Source organism: Peromyscus californicus, unplaced genomic scaffold (assembly GCF_007827085.1).
Source record: "Peromyscus californicus insignis strain IS unplaced genomic scaffold, ASM782708v3 Scaffold_4__1_contigs__length_199733344, whole genome shotgun sequence".
Lineage (NCBI taxonomy): Eukaryota > Metazoa > Chordata > Mammalia > Rodentia > Cricetidae > Peromyscus > Peromyscus californicus.
This window is the reverse complement of record NW_026294562.1, coordinates 69,557,896-69,579,473: the sequence shown is the minus strand read 5'-3', so window position 1 is coordinate 69,579,473 and position 21,578 is coordinate 69,557,896. Positions and strand designations below refer to the sequence as shown.

The 21,578-nt window shown below is 46.1% G+C and overlaps 1 protein-coding gene across 1 annotated transcript in view; it reads right to left on the bottom strand.

Annotated features, from left to right (window-relative positions):
• The window catches only part of Dhx32 (DEAH-box helicase 32 (putative)), a 57,962-nt gene that overhangs the window by 17,003 nt on the left and 19,381 nt on the right, over positions 1 to 21,578 (bottom strand). The window contains exons 3-5 of the mRNA XM_052711871.1: positions 12,381 to 12,574; positions 5,892 to 6,264; positions 915 to 1,160 (exon numbers count right to left, since the gene is read on the bottom strand). Of these exons, the coding sequence (XP_052567831.1) occupies positions 915 to 1,160; positions 5,892 to 6,264; positions 12,381 to 12,574 (813 nt within the window). The remainder of the gene's footprint in view (positions 1 to 914; positions 1,161 to 5,891; positions 6,265 to 12,380; positions 12,575 to 21,578) is intronic.

The window sequence follows — 21,578 nt, the reverse complement described above, 5'->3', positions numbered from 1 at the left end:
TTCTCTGTATAGCCCTGACTGTTCTGGAACTCACTTTCGAACTCAAAGAGATCTGCCTGTCTCGGCCTCCCGAGTGCTGGGAATAAACGCATGCACCACCACCACCTGGCTTTAATAATTTATTTTCTTTTTTTCACTTTTTTGTTTGTTTTTGCTTTTTTATTTTTTATTTGTTTATTTATTTATTTATTTTTTAGGCAGGGTTTCTCTGTGTAACAGCCTATTTTTTTTTTTTTAAGGCAGGGTTTCTCCATGTAACAGCCCTGGCTGTCCTGGAACTCACAGAGATCTGACCGCCTCTGCCTCCCAAGTGCCGGGACTAAAGGTGTGTGCCACCACCGCCACGCCTGGCACTAATTTATTTTCTAAAGAATTTAGATTTTAAAAATTTTGACCAAGTATTTGCAAAAGTTAGTCAATTCACTTGAAGCTAATTTCCCTGAAGTAATATGCTAATTATGCTAATAAACAGATAATCAGACATGATGTACCAGAGAAGCTTCAGAAGCCAGAATAACGTACTGTGCTAGCAGTTTACCTACAACACAAGGGTTAGGGTGCTGGGCTAGTATGTGGGAGGCCCTGGGCTGAACCCCCAGTTAAAGGGAAGAAGGGAAGGAAGGGTGGGAGGAAGGTGACGGGCAGTCAGGTAGTCAGGAACCAACACCTTCATGCTAACGTTAGGTCTTTCCTCAAAGCCCTGTACCTCAATTAATTTGCTTCCAGACTACCAATATGCTAATGAGATACAGCCACGGCTTTAACTGCTGGCTGCAACCACTCTGTGCACATCTGACCAAATAAAGAAAGCCCTGGGTCACTGTGCACCTCATTCTCTGGCCACTGGTGTGGCAGGGACCCAGCAAGTGGGTGCCGGTGATGGCTGGCACCCTAGACCCTAGGACAGTAATTACCTGTCTTCTTTCCACACCAACATCGATAACAAATCTGACCGTGTGGCTCCAGATCAGAGATTCCCCGCAGCTGGTGGTCAGCACCACCCTTCTCTGATAGACTTGGCATCGTTTCTCGGATTCATCCATTGGCCTGAACAGGTTGCATTTCTCTTTGGGATACAAAGGAATGACCACTAGCTCGCCCAGGTCTGGGTTTAAGTTGGAACCTTCCTGACACACAATTTCATAGGTTTTTTCAATATCCTAAAGTGAAAAAAAATCCATGAGAATAAAGAACAATATTTCAGTACAGAAATATCCCAGAATTCAATAATTTTTTAGGTAATAATGCAAATAGGGAAAGAAACACTTATGCTGTTGCCTTAAATGAAGAAAGAGGACATACTCTTTCTTTGGGCAAGTTAAATGTGATTTCTACACAATTTCATTGCTTGTAGTTCAGAATGGTTTTCCTCTCAGGAAATGTCCTACCTGCTTCTATGCCTTCATTCTACTATTTTTCCAGCTTGATGCCATTTCTCAGACACATTAACATGAGCAGAAAAATCAAATTCATCCTCACATCAGTGGTGGGGGCTCACTGTTCTTCGAGCCAGCGGAACTAAGCATTACTCAACATCATCTAGGTTTTCTATAAAGGAAAGTGTACCAGCCAGGTCCGCGGTTCAGTGGGCTGATGCAGGAGGATTGCTGTGAGGTCAAGTCCAGTGTGGACTACAGTGTGAAATCTCATCTCAAAAAACTAAAATAAAACATAAAGGGCCATACAAAAGCATAATTGGGATCCTCACCTAGGGTCACCTTAGAAATCATCTGACCCATGTGTGGTTCAAAGTGGTGGCAGAAAAGCCGTAAGATGGGCAGGAAGCAGTTACACCTCGCATTTGCAGGTGTTTAGAACGATCAGTTCAAATACACATCAAACATGTTGGGAAAGAATATAAACCACCTGCCAGGAAATTACTTACAAGCAAATGGGAGTGCCTGAAGGTAAAGTATTTTAGTTTGCATATTTCTCAACTCCCAGCTAGTTTTTGAGAACAGATGTTACTTAATCTGAATCCTTTTATAATTTCAGAATTTCCGTCTTCTTTTTTTTTTTTTTTTTTAAGAATATTTATTGTGTATACAGTGTTCTGCCTGCATGTATGCCTGCAGGCCAGAAGAGGGCACCAGATCTCATTACAGATGGTTGTGAGCCACCATGTGGTTGCTGGGAATTGAACTCAGGACCTTTGGAAGAGCAGCCAGTGCTCTTAACCTCTGAGACATCTCTCCAGCCCCCGTCTTCTTTTTTTGTATGTGTTTTGTTTGCTTTTTTCAAGACAGGGTTCCTTTATGTAGCCTCTGCCATCCTGGAACTCACTCTGTAGACCAGACTGGCCTAGAACTCGGAGGGATCCTCCTGCCTCTGCCTCCTGTGTGTTGAGATTAAAGGATTCATGCCTATACTCGCCAGATTTCGTCTTTTAAAATATAAAGGAAGACAGCAAATGGGAAGCTCGCCTAGCTTATCAGAGTCATCAGAGTTCAAAGTTGTTTCCTGTGACCTCTGCAGTTTTTCAGGATCCATTCCCTTCTCCCTCTCTCTCTTTCTCTGGCCTCAAGAGAGGTGCCTTCCTTTCTACACCACTAGTAGAGTGGCTCCAGCACCTTGGGGGAGGGAGGGGTCAGGCATCAGAGGCTCTGGGAGCTGGGGTGAGCTTCTCCCAGGAGGCCTATTCTCACACTGCCCTCTCCACCACATATGTGGCTTACCAGGACAAAATCTTTTCTTTTTAAACTAAGCAAAGAGCACAAATGTTTACATCCTAAATAATGACAAATGTGTTAACTAGAATAATAAGAGCAAACTATTTCTTGCTGATGTTTGGGAGGGGGCAGGATGATTGAGAGGTTGTTGGCTCCCTGTCTTAAACAAGAAATGAACGATCCAGATTGCTCACTTCATTTATTGTGCACATTTTCTTAGGACAGCCTCAGTGAGAATGCCCACATTCCACCCTGCTTCAGGCAGATGTCACTAACTCTCAACAGAGAACACAAAAGGAGATTCAGCTCTGTAAGCCCACTTAAGAGCAATTTCTTACCAATATATACCTTCAAACAGCAGTGAATAATTATTCCCTCTTAGAATATTGTTGAAACACACACACACACACACACACACACACACACACACACACACACACACATATGCACACACACTTTTTTGCTGGAGGAGAAATAAAGGAAATGTTCAGCAGGAAAAAGGCAGAGGTAATAGAAATGGATGCTATGTATAGTTCCCACTCCTCAAGCACAGCTGACATATGGATTTGAGGCCATAATCTTCAAAAATTACAAAAGGCAATCCTGAAACATGCATCTGGTGCTTCAAGTCTACTGTCCACTCATTTCCTTGAATCCTTCTTTTCTTTTTAAGACAGGGTCTCTCTCTTTAGCCCTGGCTACCCTAGAACTTGCTATGTGAACCAGGCATGGAGATCCTGTCCCTGTCTCTCAAGTGCTGGGATTAAAGGCATGTTCCACCATATCCAGCTTATTCCCTCAGTTCTTAATAGTTTGCAGGACTTCGCTGTGACCACTTGCAAAGCTATGGAGACCACAACATCCATTGAAAGGAAGTATCAAACATCTGCCTAGGCTCTGAGACCAAAGAGGCCCTGTAGCCATGGAAACCATTTCCCAGGAAACTCCAACCCTGGCACACCTGTCTGCTGATCTTTACAGAGATCTGGTTGGACTACATAATATGAACTCAACTTGTATTTTGTACTTAATTTATTTCACTTTTTGTTTTCAGGTTAAAGGTGGCTGGGAGCAGTCAGGGTTGAGTCACAGGGAGGCCTGAGTATTATGGGGATCAGTTCACAGCAGGTGTGCAGCTGTGTCAGCAGAATATGTAACACACCTAACAAGAGTGTGCAACTGACTCGTAAAACCAAACTGTTAGTGGAAATGTCCCAACTTGAATTCAATTTCTTAAAAAATGGCTCCCGGTCACCTACGTTTGTCTTACATGGTACTGAAGGACCACAGCAGGTTTTAATTGCAGGTAGAAATCAAGAGGGTTTTGAGTTAGCAAGCGGGGAGTAACAATCAACAGCTCTGAGCAGGGATTTTAAGGTAAGAGCACTGAAGAGGAATGCCCAGCAGACCCACAACTGGGTACAGCTTGGAAGGTGGGGGAAATGGAGACCCAGACCTGGAGAGCTCAGGATGGAACTGGAGACAAGAGTGGGGCAGCGAGGACAGGGCAGCTGCTGTGTCCATGGACACGGAGTCCAGCCCCGGCCAGGCCACTGCAGCAGCACCTCCCACTCTCCAGGCCCAGGAGGGTGAAAGCTCCCTGCAGCTTTCAGGGCCATCCCTTCCATGGCAGACGACGTCATGGATGGCGTTTCTCAATAGGAAGGCCACTCTCTATGTTCCATGGCCTGTTACAGCTCACCAGTTTAAAGGTCACATGTCACTGACAGACAGGTTCCACTACATTTACAAGAACTAAGCACTCTAAGATAACCTATCCCCTAAATCTGTTATGACCTTTAGTTTCCAAAGCATTCATTTAGGATGCTTTTTTTTTCCCTTTTTCTTTTTTTCTTTGTTGAGACACAGCTGCCTGCCAAGGCTGGCTTCCACCTTCTGATTCTCTGATCTCACGCTTGAGCCTGGTGGGTACTGTGACTACAGGCCCGCACTTGGCTCTGGTCTGAAATTTCTGACTGCACCCTCAGAGATGACTGTTTATCCTGTTGGTCCCCGTGCCTTTTTCTGGCTCCATTGGCAGTTTCAACTCTCAAATGTTTTAGATTCCTGACTTTACTGTTGTTCCCTTCCTCAGGCTCTCTCTGCCTCTTAATCATTTTATTACTTTGGGCCTTCATAAACATTCTAAATCATGCAACTGGGGCAGGAGGATAGAATAAATCACCATCCTAGAAGATTAGTATTCAGGAGAATGTGTATCATCTACACAAACATCTGATAAATGTCCTTATGCAGATGAGACTCCAATTACTCTCCTTAAGCAAACAGATAAAGTTTAAGTCTCAAGAACTGCCCTGGGCTACTTAAGTTCTGAGCCTGAGTTGAGGTCACATCTCCGAGCTATCCCCTGGAAGACCCACAGTGAGGCAGGGGCTCAGCCCTTGGTAGTTCAACCTGTATCAAACACTTTGTGGTCCCTGTTACTCACTAGAAACACTGCCCGCCTGCCTCACACTGAGAGAGGCTGGGGTAGAACAGGCTGCTAGTCTTTAAGAATGGTCTACTTCAGGTGATGCCGAGGAGGCAGCAGAGTGTGGAGCACTCCTGTGTCCAGAGTGGAACAGCTGTACCAGAGGCTTCCATCAAGCCAGGCCCTGGCGGAGGGAGCTGGGGGGATGGCTTCTCAGAACTCAAGATGCCACTGTTGTGGAATAATCTTTCTGTACACTGTGAGATGTGTCACTCGGACTGGTTTAATAAGATGATGAACGGCCAATAGCTAGGCAGGATTTTCGGGGCAGAGAGAATGCTGGGAAGAAGATGGAGTCTCCAGCCAGACACAGAGGAAGCATGCCATGTAGAAGATGAGGAAACAAGCCATGAGCCATGTGGCAGGATGTAAATTAATAGAAATTGGTTAATTTAAGTTATAAGAGCTAGTTAGCTCTAGTTAGAAAGCTATCAGATGAGCTTTTATAATTAATAAGAAGTCTCTGTGTTATCTGGGAGCTGGCTGGCAGGACAGTGAAAGACTGGCTTACATGCTACCCCACTCCTTCTGAGAACTGAGAGATCTGGCAAGGTTTCCAGCACTGGTTTTGCTTATCCTGTCTGTGCTGCAGCTTTTGTGTAGAATGAGGTGTGGTGAGGGAATATTTACATGGCAGCTGTGCCATGGGAGCCGGGAGTTGGTGATTAAAAGTTTCCAAAGGAAAAGCTGTACCACAGCACTCGGTTAGGTCGGAACACCGCTTAACTTACTTGTTCACAGGCCAAGAAGACCACCACGTCACCCTTCTCGCCCGAGCGGTGGATTTCAAAGATAAGGCATGAAATGGACTCGAAGGAGTCCCGCTGAGCCCCACTGAGGTACACGACCTCCACAGGATGCTTGTTTCTCACTTCTATGAGAGGCACGTTTCCATAGTAGGAGCTGAGTTTGCTGATGAGGACCGGCGAGCAGCTGATTATGAGCTTCAGTTCAGGTCTTGCTAGTAACACATCCTTAAGGAGTCCAAGCAGCACGTCGGTCGCCATGCTTCTCTCCTGGACGTCGTCCAAGATGATGACCCCATAGCTACCCAGGAAAGGATTGGACATCATTTCTCTCTGCAGCATATCATCAGTACAGTACCTACAAAGAAGACGTATTAGAGAATTCCCTTGAAAATCCTGTAAAGGACTCCCAGAATACACACGCCTGCCCTGCCCTGCCCTTCTTTGTGGCACTGGTTTTTTCTTGGAGCCAATATTTAAGGTGACAGAATCTGTAGGGCCACAGCACACAACCCACACAAACCCATTTGAATTGTTCTTTGTACATGCTCAATGACTCAAGGATCATCCCGGAACTCCTGGTCAGAGGCCTCTACTTACACAGAGGTCTGTGTGACCAATGTTCATCAGAAACGAGCGTCCTGCTTCTGCAAGCTCACTGGTACAAACGATGACAAATGCATTTAACATCTGCCTTCAGCTTTGTAAAGCAAACAGTATTATATCATTAAGCATCCTTACTGGACAGTTACCTCCCTTCCTGACATTAGTGGAACTCTGGGTACCGGCATACACTTTCCAAAGAGAAAACTCAGGCTCACGATCCAGCCACCCACATGAAGACTATCACTGTGGGGGTTGCTGCTAGGAGGCTGGGTCAACAGGGTGCTAACATCAGTAAGTTTGAAATGTTGCTCAAAGAACAGAAGTATCTACACAGTTTGGAGCACCTGTGCAAACTGGCCAACATGCCTGATGGTGTGGGGCAATATTAGCGATATTGTTTATTTGTTTGAGATACTGGACTCAAAATCTTCCAGCCTCAGCCTCCTTCATTGGTGATTTAATGGATATTTGCCCCTCAGGAGCCCTTGAGATGTTTTTAAAATTAAGAAAGAAATTTAAAAGCCACCTGGTAGTGATCCACTACCATAAAGATTTCTTTCTGACACAGTTTATATATGCACACAGAATACTGCTTGAAGAAGGCAGGTTTATGGATTCTCCACCTGTACCAGCACTTAACACTGAGGCCGTTGATGTCTGCTGGTGAGGCTGGCATTTAGAAGCTCAGGTTTGGGGAGAGCTTCCACTCTGCCCAAACCTGACAGGAGCAGCTGCACCATCGCAGGGCTCGTGTGAACATGTGCTTTCCTCTGGGGAGGCTGCAAGCTTGGGACATCCTGGGCAAAGGGTGCTTACTGGCCAGCCCCTAGTTACAACTGGGCAATGAGTCCCTGTTGGGTTCCAGGAAACTTCACACATGTCACAGCCCCCTGCTGGGAAACTGCAGTGTGTTTAGCCTGAGGGCGCAGGGACGGACTCTTGAAGCTCGAATCTGACTTCCTCTGAGGAACCAACCCCCCATCCTCCATTTCACTTAGCTGCTCTGCTGTCTGCTTTCACTGTGATAACTTCAGTTGTGAGGAGATGCAGTGAGGCCCTCTGACATACCAAACCCCGCTACAGTGCTCAATACACCCTTTCAAGGGAAAACAGAGAGAAGAGAGGCAAGTTCCTAGTGTGTTTGGACCCGGGACCAATACATACATTTCTCATTTACCCCTCAGAATAGATCCTGAGGGGAGACATGGCCCCTCACATTTATAAGTGAAGAAAATAGGTCAACAATTAAAGTTCTCCAGCAAAGGTCACAAAGCTAGGGTCAGGCTCAAGGTCTGATTGTTTGTTTTGTTTGGTTTTTTTTGAGACAGGGTCTCACGGTGTAGCCATGGTTTGTCTGGCACTATGTAGCCCAGATTGACCTCCAACTTCCCACCACATACAGGCACGCACCGCCATAGCCATATCAGGTCGAGATTTGGACCAGATGGCCTAGCACACCTGATACCACAGACTGCTCCTTGCCTCCAGGGTCAGGGCTAGGACTACATTTGGTTCTTGCTCTGAATTTATGACATCCAAGGTTTACTTTCTGCCTTTCTGTTCACACAGACTCACCCCGGGTCTCACCGGATGAGCAGTAACAAACTGTGGATCATGCCTACAAGAGAAAATGATCTAACCTAAGACTGGAGTTTTCCTGAGCACAAAATTCAAGATGCAGACAAAGGCAACCAAAATCTAGCTTTCCGGTCATCTTCTGCAGAGGTTAATTAGGACCCAATGACCTAAGCTACTTTGGCCCTATTTTCAAGCAGATTGTGTTTATGTCTGCTCCTTTCACGTCACTGATACAACCTTGTTCCTTTTCAGCAAAACTCAGCTGAGCAACCATCCCGTTGGCACTCAGTTTCCTCAAAGCCATGCTTCCCACAAAGGGAGGAGGTATATGAGTTATGTAAAGAAATTCAAGCTTGATTAAAAAGGGAGATGATGGTGACCTATTTAAAACTCTGCTAGACTCAGCATGATGACTCAATACTTAAGGAATCACTAAGCTTCAGCCTTTCCCCTACAACACAGATCCCTCTCTCTCTGTCTCTCTCTTCCTCACTATGTAGCCCTGGCTGGCCTAGAGCTCACTATGGACTATCTTGACCTCAGAGATCCACCTGCCCCTGCCCCGAGTTCTGGGATTAAAGGTGTGCACCACCAAGCTTGGCAAGATTCATTTCTCATTTTCACATTAATGAGATTCCATGTGAACAATGCTTTAAAAATGTTGTCATAGCAACTACATAGATAAGCTGTCAGTGTTCTAGGCAATGTAACACAGTCTGTACCTTACATTTCCAAGACTTGTGAGAGTCAAGAAAAACATATTAAGAAGTTGTATTCATATTCGTACGTTCTGGAAGGTTTGTACCGAGTTTGACCCTAATGAAAACTGGGAACTTTTCAGTTCTGAAAAGAGCAGAGGTTTAAGATCCACAGCTGCTGCACAGGAGGCCCGCTGCACAGGAGACCCGCTACATAGGAGGTCCACTGCACAGGAGACCTGCTGCACAGGAGACTGTGGCATGCAGCGAAGAAAGCGCTTTCAGATATGCAGTATTTAGGTGTCTACTGTCAGGAAAGGCCAGAAAAAAGCCTAAAGAACTAATTTTTTTAGAGCATTAAAAAAAACAGGAAGGAGGGAAGGAAGGGAGGGAGGGAGGGAGGGAGGAAAGAAGGAAGGAAAGAAGGGAAAGTTATCTTACCAGGTATCTATGATATGCCCAGTAGTGTTACAAAGAAAACATAAAAGGTAATATAGCTTCTCTAGTAATTAACTTTAAAGCTTCTGACTGAAGGGCTGGCAAAGCAGCTCAGTGGTAGAGCACTTGCCCACCATGTGCAAGGCCCTGGCCCAATATCATTAGGAAACATCTGTGGTTTAGATCGCTATTCAATCTGAGGGCACTCAAAATCATAGCTAGCATACCTCTCCAGGAAAACAAACTGATTCTGGTAACGATTCTAAAGATATAATTACAAATTTAATTATAACCATAAAATAGTCACCATCCACACTACGTTTCAGTGCTATCTATTCAGCCATTTAGTCCTTACAACAGCCCTCTAAACAGCCATTGGTTTTATGGGTAAGGAGGCCTCAACACAGACAGCTCTGGGAGGGAACCTACGCAGAGTCCCGGCTAGAAAGCAGGAGACATTGGCTGTAAAACCACATAGCCTCCTAGGCAGGAACTTTTGGATCTTCGGGCCTCCCCGAGGCTCAGACCCTGCTGGTTTAGGAGGAACATCGTGGAAAGGGAAGCCCTGTGTCCTGTCCCGCTAACAAGGCCTCACAGTGAAGATGGAGACAGGAAAGGACAGGCAGTCCAGTAGAGGCAGAGAACAGAACCTACAGTAGCCAGAACATTCCATCCACAAGAGCCACGGCTTACCGCAAGCCCCAGGGCTCCCACTCAGAAAGTTAACACGTGAACAAGGAATCTCAGACCTTCCTCTGCCTGATAGAATCCAGTGCTTAAGATAACCCCATGAAAACCAACAGATGTTTAAAAAGATGTTGCGCTCCATTCTTACGTTAATAGATCCCACTGGATGCACCTTTGTGACTTTCTCAATAATAATAATTTAAAAATATAATTCCATATTCATTAACCTAAAAACTGCTACATCGAAGAGTTCTTTCTAAAGGCTAAGTCTGGATGGCATTAAAGATATAAAGACACAAACAATGACTACAGAATTTAGCTGGAGCCATTATTCAGTTAAAACAGACAATTCAAAAGGCCACTTTAAAGAATAAAAAGAAAGGGACTGGAGAGATGGCTTGGGGGTTAAGAGCACTGACTGCTCTTCCAGAGGACCCAGGTTCAATCCCCAGCACCCACATGGCAGCTCACAACTGTCTGTAACTCCAGTTCCAGGGGACCCGACACCCACGGCAAAACACTAATGCACATAAAATAAAAATAAATTTTTTTAAAAAGGGTGAAAAATAAAAGCAGTATGGTGGTACACACGTCTAATTCCTAGATTTGGGGGCAGAAGCGTTGGGGGCTAAAAGCTTTGGGCCAGCCTTGGCTACATAGCGAGACTTTCTCAACCCCCTTTCTAAGTTGAAAATAGTGAATGGAAATGCTAAGTTTAAGCTCTCCTCATCCTTCTTGTTGTTTCTTTTATCCTGTTTAACCAGTCCTCAACTAGTTTGTGAGTTCCTAAGAGGCAGGGGAAGGGGCACCTTCCTTTTGTATGTGCCCTGTATGTAGTGAGTAATTTATAAACACAAATGCATTCAACGGCTTCATTCATTGTGAATTTTCACAAAGGTAAAATAGCCTCAAGAACTTTCTTTTTTTTTTTTTTTTTTTGGTTTTTCGAGACAGGGTTTCTCTGTGTAGTTTTGCGCCTTTCCTGGAACTCACTCTGTAGCCCAGGCTGGCCTTGAACTCACAGAGATCTGCCTGCCTCTGCCTCCCGAGTGCTGGGATTAAAGGCATGCGCCACCACCACCCGGCAAATAGCCTCAAGAACTTTAAGTCAAGGTGTCCCTGGCCTCAACATCCCCTATGGCTTGATACTTGATACCGAATGAGTCACAGGGGCGGGCTTCGTTCTGAACGACCTCCAGGTTTGGGCCAGGGCAGTACTCCCTCCTCCAAGTTAGTGAACATCCTCTATGGGACAAGTGTATCATCAGACATGGGCTAGCAGTGTGCAGAACACCACCCCTGCCCTGTAATTCTGCAGCAGCACTCTTCAGAAGGAGAGCCACACCAGCATGCCATATGAATGGGTTAAGCATCAATATAGTCTGATCTCTTGAGCTCCTAGAGGGGAAGACAGTGCCCTGGGCATCTGAAACCCACTGGGTGGTCACCTCTGGCTGCAAGCAGCTTTGGCCACTCCTTGCAGTGTGAGATAGGCACAAGCTCTGTCGTTGTCTACAAGGGTGCTATAACACTACTAGAGAAGCCTTGGCTCTAAGCACTTTTCCAATCTCCCCCCCCACCCCACCCCGCTTCATTTTTCCCCTTTTGCATTTCTCTTTTCTACTTTGTGTCAAGCCTTGGAAACCTCTGTTAAAGCTAAACACAAACATCTGCTAACGTAACTGCAGCCTCAGAGAAGGCTCCTTGGAACCCCTAAGACTTCAAAGTATATCTAGAAAAACAGATCCCAAAGGCCACGTGGAGGCTGAGGGTGGGTGTCACAGAAGCCCACCAAGAGCCTCTAATGCCTGCCTCTACAAGGTCAGGGAAGCCTTCCTGGTGCAGGTGACCCTTGCACTGAGTCCTGAATGACTAGAAAGAACTGGCCAATGCCGGGCGGTGGTGGCGCATGTCTTTAATCCCAGCACTCGGGAGGCAGAGCCAGGCAGATCCTTGTGAGTTCAAGGCCAGCCTGGTCTACAGAGCGAGCTCTAGGAAAGGCGCAAAGCTACACAGAGAAACCCTGTCTTGGGAAAAAAAACAAAACAAAAAACTGGCAAACCCCAGAAGAGTCGTAGACAGGCCAAGTACACGATGGGAAGGCCAGGTATAAGGTGTAGAAGTGTGGAAACATAGGTATCACACAGAGCCACAGGGGGTCACGTGGCTGGCACAAGGCCAATGGTGATGGCCTCACCAGGAGGCACAAATCTCTAAGTACCAGATGGAAGGTCCTGGGTGAAACTAACAAGTTGTAATTCTCCCCCCGAGGACTGTAATCATGGAAGCTTAGACAAGGAACAAGTGAGGACAGCAGGGAGGGAAAACAACCGGTGTGTGTCAGGCTGGAGAGGGCAGTTATTACACCATGGGTGCTTGACATGTAGATGGCAAGGACAATACTCTGAGGATTGCAGAACCCAAGCCAAGAGGCACCTAGGCCGAGATGAAGCATCTATGTACAAACCTCAGGATTGTCTCACTGGTGCAGCAGTTTTCAAAAGGAATCACATAGCCCACTTCATGACCAATGTTAACATCCATTTCGTCGGCTACCCGCAGAGCCAGCTGGACCGCCGTCTGCTTGTGGACCTGTGTGCAGATCACGCCCCCGTGCTGGTAGTGGATGGAAAGGCAATATTCAGCACACCACTGAGGAACCTTGGACAGGGAAAAATGACACAGGATCAGCCCCTGTTGGAAAGACAAACTCAGAACACAGAGGAGCAGCTCTTTCTCAGACCTGGCTTCATGTGCTGTGAGACCTTTTTCTTTCACCGGTTAATTACCAGCAGACTGTATTAAACCTTACTTAGTGAGGCTCTGAGTGATCAATACTGTACACTCTAATCACCAGTAAATGATGAGTATGCAGGTGTTACCAGGAAACCGGAAACCATGAAGCTTTGACTCCCTGCCTTTAGAAAGTCAGTTTAGGACATTTAAAAAAAAATAAGTGGATGCTAAATATAAAGCAAAGAACAATCAGACTGCAACACACAGAACCAGGGAGGCTACATAGCAGGGGGGAACCCTAGGATGACTGGCTTAGAATAAGTTTTGGTTTTACTCAATCACTGGGCAAGCTTCAGTGAAACATTTCACTATTAGGATAAGAATTTGTACTGTATCAAGCTGATAATAGAAAATAAAATAAAATAATTTAAAAAATGGTCTAAACCTATGCCTCTTTAATTTTTTTAGAGGTTTATTTGTTTTATGTGTATGAGTATTTTGCTCATGTATGTGTACCACATACAGTGCCCACAGAGGCCAGAAGAGGGCGCTGGATCTCTGAGAACCGGAGTTACAGATGACGCTGGGAACAGAACCCAGGTGCTCTGCCAAGTGCAGCAAGTGCTCTTATTTGATGGGCACTGTCCAGGCCCAGCTTATGCCAATTGTGAAAGACTCATGCAGACACAAGTCATTTTTTTCTGGTAATAAGAAGGCCTCATCAAAAATACAGTTTCTGGTGTGAGCGATTATGTTTTAAAGAGTGTAATATTAAACAACATTTAAATGAAAAATAGCAACCCCGAATTAAAGCATTTACATTTAAATTTAAGCAATCATAACAATATCCAAATGAGCCTGCTTAACATGGTTCTACTAATGAAAGCTAAAATGTTCTGCCAATTTATTGTCTGAATGTAATTAAAAATCAACCCAGCTTGCTTAGAGTCAATTTCAAGCAAAGCGGCTCTTTAGCCATTTTATTTTCAAAATCCTTTTTATCTAAAATGTGTTCCATGGCTGGAGAGATGGTTCAGTAGTTAAAAAGCACTGGTTGCTCTTCCAGAGGACCTGGGTTCGATTCCCAGCATCTCTATAGTGGCTCACAGCTGTCTGTGGTTTCAGTTCCAGAGGATCTCATGCCCTCTTCTGACCTCCATGGGCACCAGGCATGCATGAAAGCAACACACACACACATACAATAAAAAATAAGCCGGGCGGTGGTGGCACACGCCTTTAATCCCAGCACTCGGGAGGCAGAGCCAAGCGAATCTTTGTGAGTTCGAGGCCAGCCTGGACTACAGAGCAAGATCTAGGAAAGACGCAAAGCTACACAGAGAAACCCTGTCTCGAAAAACAAAAAATAAATAAATAAAAGTAAATAAATAAATTTTAAAAATTAAAAAATAAAATGTGCTATGGATCAACTGAGTTTTAATCAGGTTCATGTGTGCAAGAGTTATAGTAGAAGGTATCAAATTCATTTTGTACTCTATAACCTTAAGGTGCTATTAATAAATTATGCTTTGGTACATGCATTAAAAAACCAGTCCAAAGGTGTTTTTAAAACTGTTCTGGGTAGAAAAAGCCTATTAACATTTTTAAATTATCTGGAGGTTGCTACAGAGACTCATCATGAAATTCTTAGATTTTAATTTTCACTGGAATTTGAAAGTGTTAGTGATTCCAAAATGAGCATATTGGCCATGACTAACTGTATAGCGGCAATCCTTCTACATTAAGGGGCCGGCCTTGTCCCTAGGCCGAAACTGTCAGTCATTATTTAGTCCCTGCCTAGTCTGCTCTATGAAAGAAAGTCTACGATGCTGCACTGAGGAACCAGGCTGGCTGGTTAGTGCTCTGTCTCACACAGGGCAGTTTTCCTATAACTCGGGGGATCAGGCTGGCTGGTTAGTGCTCTGTCTTACACAGGGCAGTTTTCCTATAACTCAGGGACCAGGCTGGCTGGTTAGTGCTCTGTCTCACACAGGGCAGTTTTCCTATAACTCAGGAACCAGGCTGGCTGGCTAGTGCTCTGTCTCACACAGGGCAGTTTTCCTATAACTCAGGGACCAGGCTGGCTGGCTAGTGCTCTGTCTCACACAGGGCAGTTTTCCTATAACTCAGGGACCAGGCTGGCTGGTTAGTGCTCTGTCTCACACAGGGCAGTCTTCCTATGTGTTAGTTTCCTTATCTATGAAACAATGAGTTGAACAGAGGCTGACTCCTCCTCCCCCAAGTTGGAACATCTCTTTCATTTTCTCCAGGGCTCACTGCTGTCCGTGACTAAGTAAATTAGATCCTGCTATGCTGACCAGGGCAGGGTGTGGGGGGCGGGGGGCGGGGCAATGCTTGTCATCACTGAGCCACAGGCTCCTCATCACCTCTGTGCCACACCCCCAGACCATGAGCTGTGAGAACAGAGATCCACAGTCATCGTCAGCAAGTTATCCCAGTTATCAGTTAATATTCATCAACCAAGCAAACCAATTTCTTGTATCTTCCAGAAATATTTAAAATGTCTAAAATCCTAGATAGTTTATCTTGAGTTGTTTCAAAATCACTGGCCTAAATAGAAATTTACGTAAAACCTGTTACCTTCATTCCTTAGTGTAATGGTTAAAACCTTCATGAACAACTTGATAGGATTCAGAATCACCCAGATATGGTGAGATTTTATTTGTGCTGAAATGTGATTTTATTTGTATGTTAATAAAGCTAATAGCCAGCCATTTGGCAGAAGTCGGGCAGTGGTGGCACACACCCGATCACAGGACAGACAGAATCTCTGTGTGTTCAAGGACACAGCCAGCATGGAGACACATGCCTTTAATCTCAATACCAACCATAGAGACCTGGAGGTCTGTATAGACAGGCAGTGATGAGGAGGTCATGTGGTTGGGTTTACAACCAATGAGAAGGCAGAAGAGAAAGTCAATAAAAAGGACAAACAGACAGGAAGTAGCTCTCTTTCTCAGGGGAAGGACGTCAGCGAGGGGTAAGAAGGTGGTCTTAGCTCTCAGCTGCTGCTCCATCTCTGGGCTTTTAACTTTGTGTTTCTTATTTAATAAGATTGTTCAGAACTACATCTACACCCAGAGGCATGGCTGTCAGGTTTAGCTGAGGTGGGGAGACCTAAACATGTGTAGAACATCACCCTCTAACTGGGGACCTAGACTGCATAAAAAGGAAAAAAAGGGGGGTCCATGGTGCACTTGATTCCAAGGATAACACGCTTGCTGTGTATGCCTGAGCCTGGGTTCACGCCCAGCACTGATGTGAGAAAACACTCCTCTGTAATCCCAGCTATGGAGGCAGAGACAGGCAGATTTCTGAGGCTCACTGGCTGGTCTATCAGAATCAGCAAGGTCCAGGTTTGTTGAGAGACTCTTTCTTAAAAAATAAGGTGTAGAGTAATTCAGGGAGATAGCTGATGTTGACTTCTGGCCTCCGTAATGTTTGCATACCTGTACATGTATACTAAAAAAAGGAAAAAAAGAAGTGAACTGACATCCATCTCTCTCTACTCCCTGAATATGTATACAATATGACCAGCTGCCTCAAGCTCCTGCCACATTTTCCTGCCATAATGGACTGTTCCCTTAAACTGTGAACTCAAATAAACCCTTCCCTTTTATTTGTTTTGTTTTTTTGAGACAAGAGTTTCTCTGTGTAACAGCCCTCGCTGTCCTGGAACTTGCTTTGTAGACCAGGCTGGCCTTGAACTCACAGAGATCCACCTGCCTGCTGGGATCAAAGGCGAGCACTTCAGGGCTAACCCTTCCCTCCTTCAGCTGCTTTTATTGGGTGTTTCCTCGTGGCAACAGGAAAGTAACTAACACACCCAACAGATCATTGTACCCCTCCAAATCCTTCCCTTTAAGTCTGATTTCTCTTGCCAGTGTCTTCTACCTAGGGCCCTAGCCAAGACCTCAAACAGGATTCTTATGCAAGGTGAATAAAATAACATTTTGAATCTTTTGTCTCCCAACAGACTGGAAAATCCATACTTGTGGCTTAGTATTCGAGAAAGGGTCTGACACACAGTGGGGCTAACACATATTTGAACACTGTGAGACTCTGGTGACCAAGAAGATGGGTCTCTGCTCTCTCAGCACTCACAGGGTGGTGGGGGTGTGGGGGCGGGGTGGGCAGGTGGCTCTGGGACGGAAAAGGACCTCATAATAATGAAGAAAGGACAAGAGCCAGGCTGGAGAGTAAGCATAAAAGGAGTAAACCGAGGGCCACTTAGCATAAAGGACAACAGCAGAACCTCTAACAAACTCAGTATGCTCAGGAAAGAAACAGACATTCCACGATTTCTCATTACGACACTGGGATAACGCGTGATTAACATGAACAGCACCTGAGCAAGTGAGGGAAGAGGCAGGGATGAAGCTTAGAGCAGCATGGGCGTCAGGCATGAAGCAGGGAGGGAGAAAACCTCTCTGAAAGCCAGGAAGATTGCCACTGTCGTGGTGATTGATGTGCAGAAGACGTGAGGCGTGGCTCCCCTGATTGCCACTGAAAGGCAAGCCAGGATCCTGAGGCAGGGAGGGCTGTCCCAGAGTTTCAGAGCTCAAAGGAACCCAGGAAGTCACAGCCTTGGAACTGGGAAGGGTCCTTCCACAGGTCGGATAAAACACCCAGTGGAGGAGGGAACCCACTCGCTCTGCGGAGTAGAGACGTTTACTCAGTAACCAAGTTTCACAGCTGAGCAGAAACCGCAACTAATTACAGAGCCTGGAAGACGTGTCCATTGTAGATGCCTGTAGATAATGACAGTAAGCCTTGCAATTGCAGGCTGCAAAGTTCTCCCTCTGAACAGAAAGGGGAGGGGTCCTGCTGTTAGAATTCCTACCCTCCCCTCATTGCTCTAGGTCAGTGGTTCTCAACCAGTGGGTCGTGACCCCTTTGGGGGTGGACTGACCCTTTCAGAACAGGGGTCTCCCCTAAGACCATCAGAAAACACAGATATTTATGATTCATAACAGTAACAAAATTACAGTTATGAAGTAGCAACGAAAATAATGTTATGTTTGGGGGGTCACCACAACATGAGGAACTATATTAATGGGTCCCAGCATTAGGAAGCCTGAGAACCACTGCTCTAGGCAGACCAGGGGCATTCTGAAGTGTACGTCCTTGACAAATGTCAAGTACTGCTGAGAAGAGCAGAAGTCAGGAAGAGCTCGAAGTCTAGGCACTTAACAACTTCGAGGTGCAGAAGGAGCACTCCCCAAGAGAGCTTTGTGTCGCTGTCTGCAGTGTGGGGACACTGCCTACATCTGTGCTTACGGCTCCTTCTTGAATCTGTCATTCCTCCAGGCAACGCTCCCCGGGGGGCTTTTTACTGTCCGGAGAGGACCCTCATCTGGTCATCCCACAATCACCTGCTGGACAGAGCTCTCAATTCTCGATACAGTTTCTCTTTGGCAGATCTTTCCCTATCAGAACGTCCAATGGTGGGTAGGCTAGGAGCCAAGTCGGACCTGTGGGAGCCACAGGCATGCAGAGAGCTACGTCTTTCCACAGCATGCAGCGCTTGCTCTCAATGGGGAAAGTGAATTCCGAGACCCTGTAGGACAACAATGACACTAAGCACTTGGCAAAAATTGTGCAGTACAGTAGAAAAAAAATTAGGCAACTGCTCCTTTACCCCAAGGGAGACAAAACCCTACTTACAAAGCAGCTCATCTGGAGTTTCGGAGCAGACAATACCCACGTGCGTGTACTCGGTCTAGAAATTCTCACTAGCTGGAAATCAATCGCTCAGAACCCATCTATCGAATAACCATATTTTCTCAATCCATTTTCTAAAAGTGGTTTTAAGAACTGTCAGACATACCAACTGTGTAAAAGTCCTTGCAGTGAGGCATGCTTCTACTCTGCCCATAACCTCAACCACTTCAGGGACTCTTAGGGCAGGAGCAAGTGTCAGGGTAGGTGGCAATATGTGTATCTCCTGCCATGAGGGCAACGAGGCGGGTGGCCAACTCTAGTTCTCATTGGCTTTGTGGACTTTGGTTACTGACTGGTGCAAATTCATGAGGTGAGGTAAAAATGTTCCAGTCCCCATGCTTGACAGCATAGCCCATACAAGAGCTCAGGCTGTGGGATTCTGGGAGACTAAGAATCCATCAGCCAAATGCAGATCAGAACCTGAAGTAGCAGCAGGTGGTGGCGGCATTGTATACGGCCTCATCAGTGCCAATCTGGCAAGACTCATCAGTGCCAATCTGGCAAGACGACATCCACAAGAGCAGCACTGGTCGGGGGCGCCCTGCCCTTTCCATCGATGCTCCAGATGGCTTCTCCTCTCAACATTGGAAAAAGAAGGAAAAGGCCCCCATGAGACAGAAAATGGCTGCTGTTCCTGACCCCCAGGTCCCCAAGCCCTTGCTGATATCTCTAGCCTGTGCAGGAGACTCCTCTTTCACATCTTCTCCTGGAGTCCCAAGGACACTAATTATGCAGAGCACCAAAGTCCCTTCAGTACCAAGATAACCACAGACTTCCCAAGGAGAAAGGAGTCCTAAGGACTAGCAATCCACCTGAAGACGGGAATCTCTCTCACAATCCCTGCAGAGGGGCCATGGAACTGATTCCCCAAGTAGATCACTCTGCTGCTGCCAACCAGTAAGTCAGAATCCTTCACCATGGAATCTATCTGCAGAGAATTGTGGACAAAGATGTCCAGTCAAGACAGGAGACATCCCACACCACCAGTGTCTCAAACGAAATCTTAGCTGTTTTGTGCTTAACGTCACTGACCCATCTGACTCATGGGAGACAAGGACAAAAGCTGGAGGAGGCGACACAGTAGGTAGTTCTAGAAATGCTTCTCTTCCCTCCTGGCTTTCCTAAGTCTGTCCTGAAACAGTAACAGGAAAGGGCTCCTCCAATGGATGAGAAATTGTCTTTCTCTTCCCCAGGGCAGTCACTAAACAGCCCCGGTAACATCTGCACCAGAAAGAGAAGGCAGTTGGAGAGACTTTGGCTTTGAAGATAGGTTTTTCTTTAGACGACTTAAAACTGTGGGGAACAAGAACGGAGTCTTGGAAACAAAACAAGTTACTTTCAGAATTTAAAACACAAATGAACTGATGGGATACAGGTAAATCACACTCACTTCCCAGCAGGAAGAGCCAGAAACACAAGAAGCCACATACTTCCTGGTAGAAAGAGCCAGAAACACAAGAAGCCACATACTTCCCAGTAGGAAGAGCCAGGAACACAAGAAGCCACATACTTCCCAGTAGGAAGAGCCAGGAACACAAGAAGCTACATACTTCCCAGTAGGAAGAGCCAGGAACACGAGAAGCCAACAGCAACAGGCAGACCTGCTGCCCAGGTCTCAGTTTCTAAATGCAGTTATCTGCTAAAGACACCAGAGCTCCTTGAGAAGACCAGCTGTTCCCTAGGCTGGTACAGGGAATGTGCCAGAGGAGCCTGGGACGTCTTCCTGTGCGAGCAACGAAATACCCAAGAACAACACAGGTGAGTGGCAAGGACAGGGTCCTCCTGAGGTGTTCTAACCGGGCTCGGAGGGACAGAATGAGCAGCACAATGGGTTTATTAGTGAATGAGAACCCACAGGGTAGGACTGGGTCTATGCTAACATAAGAAATGGAATAAATAATTAAGAATAGAAAGCTAAGCCAGGTGTGGTGGCTCACACCTACAACCCCAACACTTAGGAGGCTGAGGCAGGAGGATTGTTGGGAGAGCTTAAGGTTAGCATGGGCTACAGAATAAGACCCAGTCTCAAAAAAATAAATAAATAATTTAAACATTTTTAAATAGTAAGGCTGGGCATGATGGCACATGCCTTTAATCCCAGCAGCTGGGAAACAGGAGGATATCTGTAAATTTGAGGCCAACCTGATCTATATAACAAGTTCCAGGGCAGCCAGGACTACACAGAGAGACTCTGTCTCAAAACCCAAACAATAAAGTAAGAAATCAAGAGCTGAGTCTTCAGTCAATTTGAAGGCAGAATTAGGACCACTGTTAGTTGCCACCAGGTGTGTCAGAGTTATGGGGGAAGGTGGGGGGAGAGACAGGACACAGCTAGGCTGCCATCAGGGCCAAGTGGCCATCCCAAAGTAAAGCAGGCTGACACTGTGGGCTAATGTGTGACAAGGCTCGTACTTCACGCGGTCTATGAAACCATAAGGGGAACATGGAGTTCGAGGCTGAGAACCGGCAGCTGCCATCTCTCCAAGAGATCACGTTCAGCACCAGCAGCATGGAGGAAGGATTGATTGCTGCTGCTCCTGACAGCATGCTGAGAAAGCACCAGGGCAGCACTCCTCGGGAGCCACCTGCAGCCGCCTGCCACAGGCAGAGCCTGAACCAACCCGAGGACACCTCAGACACCATCAAAGTTCCACAGAACTCACTGTGCCCTGAAAATGCCAAGGTCATGAAGGACAGGGGAGAAGCTGTTTCAGGTTGAAGGAGTTTTAAGTGACAATGAATAATCCAGAATAATTCTGGATCCTTTTGGAGGAAGATTTCAATGTTTTTATGACATCCCAGCTAGTAAATAGAACACCGAGGAATCAGTACAAAGAGGGACATCAGCACTGCGCTCCCTTTTCGGATCCTTTTGTTGGTACTGTGAGAGAAGGGCATCATGCCACCTTCCTTCCTTCAGCGGTCTTGTTCTGGAGCCCATGCTGGCCTGCCCCTGCTCATCCTCCTCTCTCAGCCTTCCAAGTGCTTGGATTATAGGTGTGGATCATGCCTGGCTTTGCTAACTTTATTTATTTATTTATTTTTCTTTGAGACAGGGTCTCTCTATATAGGCTGGCTGTCTTGGAACTCTCTCTGTAGACCAGGCTGGCCTCAAACTGAGAGAGCCACTTGCCTCTGCCTCCTGGGTGCTGGGATTAAATACATGGGCCATCACATCTCAATTTAG